Here is an 11019-nt window from a genome sequence, read left to right as displayed (position 1 = left end):
TACGATCACAGCACTACGGGATCAATCGATTGATTATTGCCACCTAGGACCAGAAAGCAAAAGAGCGGGTGTCGGCAAGGAAGATTCTCTGTCCGAGACTTGATTTGACCCAGAACCTCGATCGTGCCTCCTAACGAGCAAACTGTGTGTTTGTATATCTCTCTTCTGATTTGTCTTTTAAACTGGATATTCATAAAATTATATTTAAATATTACAAGCTTCTTTCCTGGAATGAACGTGCAAAAGGTATATTAGCCGGCATCAGTGGGTTTGGGGAACTATATGTACAGCTCATTTACGCACAGTCATTTGATTTCATGCTTTAAGACGAAAGATCTTTGCAATCATTTGAACGTACTGCATATAGACATTTGTTGAAAATTCTGTTATTAAAATTTACATTAATACATAAATGTGTTCATGCCAAAATCGATTCATCTGACTGAGTTGAACAGCTTAATTTTATTTACCTTCCAAGTCGCCTGGGGCGTCATAACGTGTGATGTAGCCTACATGTAATTTCCCGCACTGTTGATTTAAAGGCAAAGACCACTCTAAAATGAAGTATGTATCAGATGAAAGACCATTAAAAACTGTGCAGGAAAAAGTTCCCTTTTTTACAGTTTGTTTAACCTGTTAAAATGCATTTGAATATTTTATTCTATGGTGGCCTTTTCTGACCACAGTGGGACCAGTGACGTCACATAAGGTTTTTGCTAGTTAACACATGTTAGACTTGCTACATTTCATCATTCAAAGTGCACATACATATGGATCTATGAATGCATTCGCTGATTTGACCTTTTCAGGCAAAAAAAACTATAGATATGACGTAACTGATACCTTCTGGGTCACAACAGACAATCGTAGAATATGATCATTTAAAACAGTTTTACTCCGTTAGAATAATTCTAAATAAAAATAAATCCGACTATTTTTCTGGGCAGTTTTTAATGGTCTTTCATCTGATATACATGTATAATTCATTTTACAGTGGTCTTTGCCTTTAACGTAATGCGGAGCAGTAATCCAACCATTGATACTTTTTATTCGTGTAGGTTTTTTTTATGTGAATAGCTCATACACCATGATTTCACAACCGTCTGCTTTTGTGTATATATATATATAGCTTCTTTGTTAAGTTAAACACACACACAAGCACCCCCCCCCCCCCCCACACACACACACACATATATATGATATCCGTGAATTGTGCAATGGTCCTCTCCGGCCGTAAGTGGGAAGGTGTGGCACCAACCTGCGGATGGCCGTGGGTTTCCACACGGCTCTCCCCGGTTTCTTCCCACCATAATGCTGTCGCCGTCATATAAGTGAAATATTCTTGAGTGCGGCCGAAATCACCAGTCAAACAAATTATTTTTTTTAATTTAAAATAAGTTTTGAATTATTTATCCAGCATATTCATGGACTTTGGTGTCAAGCTCCCACAACAATGAAAAATTCTTGGATTCAATACTGAATAAATACCTATATATATAAATTTGAATTAAATTTTTTGTTTTAATTTTTATAAAAGTCATTTAAAAGTGTTTCTAAATAGCTTTTATAAGTACACTCAAAACGTATATACGCTCAGTATAAGTTTATTTTGAGCGCTGGTATATAGTTAAGACACTGGTAGCTTATGTACCAGACGTTCAAAACAATCCTCCGTTGAACTGGGCAGATGGCCCTATAACTGCCCAGTGGTCTTGTAGTGAATTACTGAATCAGTTCTCTCGTATACCAGCAGAATATATTCATATAGCGAGGTGAAATTCTGGCGTACATGGCGTGCGTGTAATTGGCGCTCTGCAGGTTGCCTGGAAACAGCTACTATCATCTCAGAAAAAAAAAAGATTCACAAAACCACCGTTATAGTGGTGCTAAAAATACCGCGTACTTGGTTTCTAAAGTAGTTTTACCTTCACTAGAGTACACACGCACATGTGTATATATATCTTTGAGTGATTGCCGTACGTAGAGCAGACACGGCTCCTGTATGACAGGTACCTAGCCAGCATCCTACCGTTACGCGCGGTACACATTGCTGTCTGCTGTAAACCCATCCCACCCCCAATGACCCCTGCTGAACTTGCACATGTAGGTTTCCGTGTCCTGTTCAGTATACAGCCTGGCTCCACGAAGGTGCTGGAGTTCGCTTAGGACGGTTGAGGAAAACACGCGGAAAATACCAATGCCAAAACTGGCATACAAGCACATGTTTTATGGAGAGATTGGAACGCCGAGCGAGTTGAATGAACAAATAGTATTTGAAGGAAGGTTTTATATAGGAGAGAATGTCCAGGGTAAGTTTGGTTATATCTATATTTCCGCTTAAATTAGCTTTTGTTGACAGCAGTTATGCCTGTACATACCGTGGGGATACGCCCAAATCTGTGCCCGGGAGCAAGGATGTTTGGACCCCAAAGAAATTTGGCCAAGTTTTTTGTATTTACGTTTTGATGCTTCACTTTCTTACCTTTTGTCTCGCTTATAGACGAAACGCGAATTCGAACTGTAAATACCTAAAAGGTAATAAAGTAACTTGTGGACTAACAGTCGTAACGTCAATACAGGGCTTTAAAGTGTGGGGCTTTATCTGCTTCATATCAGATGACAGGACCATGATCTGACACGCACATTTACGTCTGTGCGTATTGTGATCGGGGACTCGACATATGCACATCCATGCAGGCCAACAGGGAAAATCTTTCTTAATAGATCTTCACTGTGTAATACTTAACCATCAGCATGACCACTGGCAAAAGCTCCTGTACAAGTATGCACATGCGTAGAAGATAAAACTGCTTGATAATTTTTTCATATAAACGTAAGTTTGAAATGTTTGATCTCCGTTATACATCTGGTAAGCGATTACATAATATACACTGTACTTTGGGCTTCCGCGATGTGGGCTTCTGTTATTATGTAACAGGATGGGCCAGGTAGATAATTGAGATGTAAAGCAGATTCGAGGTCTGTTATGTAACCGCGTACCAAGTGTATAATCGAGATCAAACGCCTCAAGCGTATCGCGATAACCTATTTTCTTTCAATGAAACCATTGTTCGCCCTCTAGTATTTCATTTTGTGTATTGTTCAAGTTCGAAAGACTATCGTATGCATGCAGTTCTTTGCACATAATGGCATGAGATATAGTATCAATTTTTGGAATAGATTTTTTTGTTGTTAAGTTGAAGGCAGTTTGACCCAGTGATTATTCACACTAATTATTCATGTAACACGACACTCAGTTTGGCCTAGTGATTATTCATGTAACACGACACGAGTGTGGCCTAGTGATTATTCATGTAACGAGACACCAATTTCACCAATGGCATTCCTCAATAATGTGGCAAGGGGCAAGGGGCTGTGTCTAAAAAAGGCAGTTGTTGAATCTTGGAAAGAAAAAAAAACATAAAAAGCAAAGACAACATATGATAAAAAGAAATTTTACGCGGGCTACATAGTTAAACCGATGTTTACTCCATATCATATCATATAATATAAGCAGTCTACGAAAAAGTACGAGATCTGAAGCCATAAATTTAGATCGCACCCGATACCAAAATGCGATTAGATACACTGTACGTTGACGGAACGCCACGGGCTATATCGCGATATTCAAGCAACCAAGCACAGATCAGATTTCAGGCTCAAAGTTCTTAAAATGCCTTGTGGGTGAATAGAAAACAGATGTGTCTTAGTCAGTATTTCATTATGTGTGAAACAGAAATAAAGAGTTGATTGCCATCTTGGTTGTAGGCGATCCGAGGTTTGACGGAGAAATCCATTCGTCATGGCTTACCGGAGGAGAAGATTAGCGGTAAGGAGAAGTAGTGTAGTAATTCTCTAGTTTTTGTTATTGAACCTTCTTATGGGTGATTGTAATGAATAATTCAATGTACTTCGTCTGCTCTTTCGAAACAGGAGCTAGCTATTTAAAAAAAAGTGTAACTACAAGTACTTATACAGCTTATTATTCGTTGACTGTTTGGGCAAAATTGAGCAGTATGTGGTGTCGTGAATCATTGAAATTACCTTCTATCTGTTAACCCATGTGGGCAGTGTAGAGTTTTAGAGGTCCCGACGGGATTTCACAAGCACATGGGATTTTCACATGCAAGCACACGGGTAATAACTGGCACTGTGCAATAATGTTGATGAAGTGTATACATGTAGTTCGATTGTAAGTTAAACCTGTAAACTAGGAACTGCATGTTCTTGTATTGTATACACTCAAAACATTCCAAATCGCGGTTCTTGTGCACGGCGATAAGCAGCAGTCAGTCAATCAATCAATCAATCACTTGACGTTAATTTATTCTGCTTTGTTTAGAGCTCCACGACACATTTAAGATATTTGACCGTAATGGGGACGGGATGATCACCACCGATGAGCTGGGTACCGTCATGGCGTCTTTAGGGCTTCGACCAACTCTTCAGGAACTCAAAGCCTTGATCAGATCTGTGGATGTCGACAGTAAGGACAACTCTGATTTCCATCTGCTATATGATCTGTACAGACTAAAGTAAACGCCTGACACTAACCGAATCTACACGAACCACCACTGTCTTTCTACAAACGTACCAGATACCAACACGAATCTTCGCGAAGTCCTTCACTGCTTGGGGGACGTTGGTGGTGTCAATAAGCGTGTACATACTAACGGTACCAACATCATGTACATACTGTGCACAAGCACATCACGTGAGGGAAAGTTAGTCAGTAACTGGCCAAAGGTCGGTGGTTTACACCAGTTTCCTCGACCCATAACACTGACCGTCATATATGTGAAAAGTATAATATAATCAAATATAAAAGTTATTCCATCAATAAATCCTGTTCTGAATTGTATCAAGTAAAGTACATGGCGGGATGCCGTAGGTTTAAACCCAAGTCAGTCTAATCAGTTAGTAGTTTTACCTGAATTAAAAAGACATCATTTATTTGACATTCCTATTATACTATCGTTTAACACCAAACTGGTACATTTTTCCCTGAATTCTCCAGGATTCCTCTGCATTACACACTGTACAGCTGTCCATATCATAAGATATACATAAAACCTGTATTTTTGTTCTTTTTGTTACACGTTACATATTCATGGGGCTAATAAACTCTCTATACTTTTCATCAGTGCTAAGAAAACGCCATTTATCCACCACACTGGTTCTGTATAACAGAACAAATATTGCTTTTTATCCTTTGACATCCAGGGAGTGGAACGATTGACTTTGACGAGTTTTCTGGAAAATCTTTGTGAAAAAGATGTCCGTAGATCCAGAGAAAGAACTGTACGAAGTTTTCTGCCATTTTTGACAAAAATCACGACGGATTCATTTCCCCGGCGGAACTGTTTGCTGTCCTGGCTCAGCTCGGGGAACGCGTGACAAAGGTAGGGCTAATATGGTTGCAAAAATTACTTACACGTACAGTATTATATCGTTATTCAGGGGTTACGTTGTCAGGATTTTGCGCAGATTTTAGTACTAATACTAAAAATTGGCTAAGATCATTCCAGGTTTCGAGCCAAAGACATGCAGTTAGAGAAAGGCACTTAATCGCACCTAATTGCAGCCAAAAGTCTTCCACACACTACAACAGAAAGTGCGAATCACAGACAACGATAATACTGTTACTTGGAACACTTTATAGATGACAATCTCTTAACCGTTGTGTCAATACGATTAACTTTGAATATGACATGTGATGAAATTCGCAAGGTATAGGCCCCGGATACAGTAAAAATATTGTCTTTTGTAGTGAACAGTTCTCTGTTATAAACGTTGACATTGTAACCGTGCTTGGCAGCATTGATCTATCTGGCAGGTTTGTTGGTGTTCATGAACCATATTGCATGGCTCTAGTTGCAGGTCTAATTGAAAGAAGTTACACCTATAGAAGTAACAGTTTAAATAAACATCGTTACCATTTATAAAGTTTATTCAAATGATAATTTTATTAGGAGCTTATTTATATATTTATTTGTTTGATGGGGGCCTCCGTGGCTCAGTTGGTTACCGCGCTAGCGCAGCATAATAACCCACGAGCCTCTTCCCAATGCGGTCACTGTGAGTTCAAGTATTAGAGTGATGTTGAAGGTCATGGACAAGATATCTTACTTATGTGTCATATATTTAAGTCTTATATATGACTGGCTACTGCTCTGTCATGTGGCTGTGACGGTGATGATGTCATGTGCAACCCGTCACTAGCCGGTGAAGTAGTGACGGCCAGTCACCTATAAAGAAATGTATATTGTGCTAACTCATCACGATAATGTTTAAATGATAGGCGTGATCATGTCCTATAACACGATGAATTTCACGGAATTAAGGAAGTACGGAACAAAGGCAATGCCTATGTGAAAATATGACAATGGAAGCCATGTTTTGTATTTATTTATTTATTTCATTGGTGTTTTACGCCGTACTCAAGAATATTTCACTTATACGACGGCGACCAGCACTATTGTGGGTGAAACCGGGCAAGCCCGGGGAAACCCCACGACCATTCCGCAGGTGGATGGCAGACCTTCCCACGTACGGCCGGGGAAGCCAGCATGAGCTGGACTTGATCTCACAGCGACCGCATTGGCGAGAGGCTTCTGGGTCACTACGCTGCGCTAGCGTTTTGTAGGATGACTGATTGCGTGGCTTGAAACCAAACGGAACATAATATGCAAACACACGTCATTCATGCCTGGAAGCTACAACCCCCCCCCCCCCCCCCCCCCGCGCTCAAACCCACCGTAAGTGGATGGTTTGGGAAGGCTTACTAGATAAGTCACTATGCAGTTTAAGAACAAAAATCTGAACAATTTCCACAGGACGCCAAACCCCCGTGACTCACAGTACGCGATCGTCTGTTTTACTCAGTTTTGCACATAATATTTTTATCCTAGTTAACCAGTGAAATAACTGAATTTATTTCCTATGCAAATATTCATATATGATAAAATCCAACGTGTGATTTAGGATTTACGATAAATGTGAGTTAAGGAAAAACACCGTTTCCTTCATTACCTGTATCACTGTACAGTACTTTCTAAAACTAAAAATGGATACGAGTGGTGCACAGCGCGTATATTGTGATAAAAATGCACATTCTCGTAATTTTGTGTACCAGCAGTACATAAATTGTGGAGTGTGTTTAGCACATCGAATGTAACATGTGTATCTGTGGGGTGCACCATTGATTCATATGCTATCGTTCATGAAGAAGTGTAAATATTTAGACAGTCATTTTTAGACTAAAACTGTACATATTTCTTTCCTTTTTGCGAGGTAACGCAATACAAATTACTTTTATTTATACTTTAGGTATTGCCAAAATATAAAAAGACTTGTACTGAATCGTCTTTCAGGTAACTGCTAGTGATGATAGTAGCCTACCACAGTCATGACACTAAGTGTATCTCTCAAGCCTGTCTAGTTTTGTGCTGTCAGTGACGTTTTTTAATACAGCTTGTATAGCTTAATAGTTGTTCGTGATCCTTGTAATACAATGCTGCTAGCGGCTAAGTAACCTTCATTACACGTTATACCCAGGCTCGTTAAATTCGCGGGATGTCCCCGATCTTTGAAGCAGGAAGTGCCCTCAGTACCCGTGATGTAATGATTGGTCGTTCTCTTTTTTATAGATACATGTAGGTGTTGGTAAACTTCCTATGTTAAACTTCCCGATTATGCACACAGGTCAGCACTTTCTCGCTTAATAGCTTCGGTCTTGCTTTGACTTTCACTGCAGTCTAAATGCTTACCGGTTAACCAGATGTAAACTTGTGAAAAACGTGAAGCAAATAAAAGAATGGTTTAGTATAAAAAACTGATCGCACACGTGCTTTTGAATATAAATGTTTTATAATATAGGGGCACATCCACCATTGTTGTGGGTTCGAACACAATTCTGACTAAAACATCGTGAAATAAACTTTATCATGTACGGTAAAACACATACATGCAATGATTCCATATCAGTGAATACGTGTTATGTGCTAAGGTAAAATATTTATGTGGGGTGTCATGTCTGGTATCTTCGGTGTGATACTTTAGTGGCGGCAGCATTTGGCGTCATGGACTCGTCCTGCCACAAGAAGACACAGTATATTTACATACACTGACTTCTTGTCGTCATAGTGTAAATATTAACGACGCATGATTAGGTATTCTTAAAAACGCACGCATTAATGTGTAAACGCCGTGTTGCTTTTATTTCAGCGCAGATGTCATATCGTATACGGCGGGACTATACACACTTAAGTTTTTATTAATACATAGGCTGGAGTCCTGTTTATAACATTGACGTTTTCAGTAAATCATTTCATCGTCTTCTTCAAAACATTTGTGTTTTATAGAAAATATGTGACATGTCTACTAGTGTGGTCAAATATCCGTTTTTAGTTTAGCACGTATATGCCTAGCAGTTTTTGCTGTTGGTCTACTAAGTTAAACCCTAAGCATGCGTGCATACATACTATTGTGTACAGGTGTTATAAAAAGAGGAAAACATGTGACATGAATCTGTAGGTCGACATTCTTTGAAGCTATATTTCTTTTCTGAGTACATGTACATGTTTATTGTTCATAACAAAGCTGCTTGTGTCTGTTATAAATACATAAGTCAAACATGAGCAATGTGAATTTTTGGTTAAATGGTCGTTAACATTGTTAGTGAAATTCTTGGAATGTCTTTTACATATTTGCGTGAAGAGCGTGAAATGTCATCTTTACACATTATCAGACGAAAACAGGTGAGTCTGAGAAAAACGCTAGCCCCTTTACAGATTGAAGCGTTTTCCGAGAACGGTCTTGCTGCTGGTTGGGCGGCCTCCGTGGCTCAGTTGGTTAGCGTGCTAGCGCAGCGTAATGACCCAGAAGCCTCTTACCAATGCGGTCGCTGTGAGTTCAAGTCCAGTTCATGCTGGCTTCCTCTCCGGCCGTAAGTGGGAAAGTCTGCGAGCAGCCTGCGGATGGTCGTGGGTTTCCGCCGGCTCTGCCCGGTTTCCACCCACAATAATGCTGTCGCCGTCATATAACTGAAATATTCTTGAGAACGGTGTAAAACACCAGTCAAATAAATAAATAAATACTGCTGGTTGTTATCAGTCTTGATACAGCGTCAGCGGGTCATTCCGGGTCATTTTGAAAGGCCCTTTTCTTCTAAACATGCCTGTAATATTAGCGGGAAGCAGGCAGTCACGATTATGACTGACAATATATTACCAGGATGCGGCAGCTTGGCTGGAAAGTTTAGAAGATTCTATGCCTCTGTATGCATGTTACGCAAGTCTCGTCTACACACCGACACTTCCTGCTGCTCATTACACTGTCAGGCATGGTCGTTCTCCTTTTCCGATTCTAACTTCTCGAGATTATATATATATATATATATATATATATATATATGGCCACGGTGATATGAAAAATTCTTGATCATGGAGTTCAACACCAATGCAATAAATATATCCTCCCTCTATATCCTTTCCAATAAAGGAGTTTCGAAAGATAAATGATGAATCTCTCTAACTTTTGTTTAGGCAGAGGCACGTGAAATGATCAGAGAAGCTGACACAAATAAAGACGGCAAGGTGGACTACGAAGGTAGGTCTACTTGTATACATCAAGCACTATGATCACTTGTTTGTTTTTTATTTTGCCTAGTTCGGCGATACGGCGAAATGCAACAATACTCTAAAAAGAGTATATATCTCAGATAAGAGGCCTGTAAACACTAAAACTTTTTTATTTTAAATTATTTTTCAATTTTTTCAAGTTTCACCCCGGAGTAAAATGCCTTTGAAACATAGAACATACGAAGGCCTGTTGGGATCCAGAAGGCACCAAGGACGTCACATCCGCATGTTTACCCGAAATGTATTTCGTCTCAAGGTTCATTCGACGAATCCATTCATATATCAACACGTACATGCGTATGCAGTTTGAATGCTGAAGTGTGTGTGTTAAGTGATTGGTCCTTAATGTGCAGAGAAATTGACCGTGGAACCCAGTGTTTTAAATGCATGATATGTACTCGTTTACAAAATCTAAAGAACAATCTGACTATATGTGCACCAGTATAAAAACCTGTACGCCTTGAAAGACACAGATTTTAAATTAAACTAGCTGTTAATTTTATGTATGTCTATTTTCTAATATCTACTTGTACATTTGTGGTAGCGGGTTTAACAGTCTTGTAAACTGTAACAGTCATTTTCTTCACTTTCAGAATTCCAAGCCATTCTTTCGGGAAATTGATATTCGGATTGAGCTTCATCTGATGCTGATCGACTTCAAGAAAAACGAGAGTTGGCCTATCGGCCTATCGTACACAATAGACAAAAAAGGAAGAAGACGATTCAGGCGTACCACACAACACGGAGAAATACTGAAACTGAATGCCATGGATACATCCGGTGAACAATGTCTGGTCTACATACATTTATTCGTCATGATATGGCCAGTTTAGTGTGGAACAAACGCCGGATAACTTTTGAATTATGTTGCTATTTCTGTCGACGTTTAAACATGAACAGTGTCATTCGAAATGTTTCTTTGAGGATAAAGAATGTAAAAATTGCACGGTTAACTTTTCATGTACATTCTTGACATTTAATGCATATGTTTGCACTGTAGGCCTACTGTTCATTTTTGTATTATGTGCCTGGTTTCTAATGTTACATACTTGTATATTACAGTTTCGGTCTAAATTGTGTAGGGTAAGGTAAGTGAAAACTATTCTCATACCCGGTACCCAGGTCTTTGTTATATGCATATAGACACATAATTCTAAACGTAATTTGCGTGGTCTGATTTTTACTCATATAATAACATTTTCCGTCATAGCCGGAGTATATGGCGTTTTATTTCTTTATATATACAGAATATGCAACATTTTAGGCGTAGTCACGTAGATATATACTGGAGTCTAATATGACCAGTGAAGTCAGAGTCAATGATATCACCTGAAGAGATACATACATATTAATAAATCTTTCGTGCCCAAATTATATA

At 39.2% G+C, this 11019-nt stretch overlaps 1 protein-coding gene across 1 annotated transcript; it reads left to right on the top strand.

Annotated features, from left to right (window-relative positions):
* Positions 1-2196: 2196 nt before the first annotated feature.
* Positions 2197-10331, top strand: LOC135475975 (neo-calmodulin-like). Its single transcript, XM_064755952.1, is given in 8 exon segments — positions 2197-2309; positions 3769-3829; positions 4343-4486; positions 5224-5249; positions 5252-5314; positions 5316-5402; positions 9546-9609; positions 10235-10331. Coding segments are annotated over 8 exon segments (483 nt in total). The 5' UTR covers positions 2197-2300; the 3' UTR covers positions 10264-10331.
* The last annotated feature ends 688 nt before the right edge of the window (positions 10332-11019 follow it).

Source organism: Liolophura sinensis, chromosome 9, assembly GCF_032854445.1.
Source record: "Liolophura sinensis isolate JHLJ2023 chromosome 9, CUHK_Ljap_v2, whole genome shotgun sequence".
Lineage (NCBI taxonomy): Eukaryota > Metazoa > Mollusca > Polyplacophora > Chitonida > Chitonidae > Liolophura > Liolophura sinensis.
The sequence above is the reverse complement of the archived record's forward strand: the minus strand, read 5'-3'. Positions and strand labels throughout refer to the sequence as shown.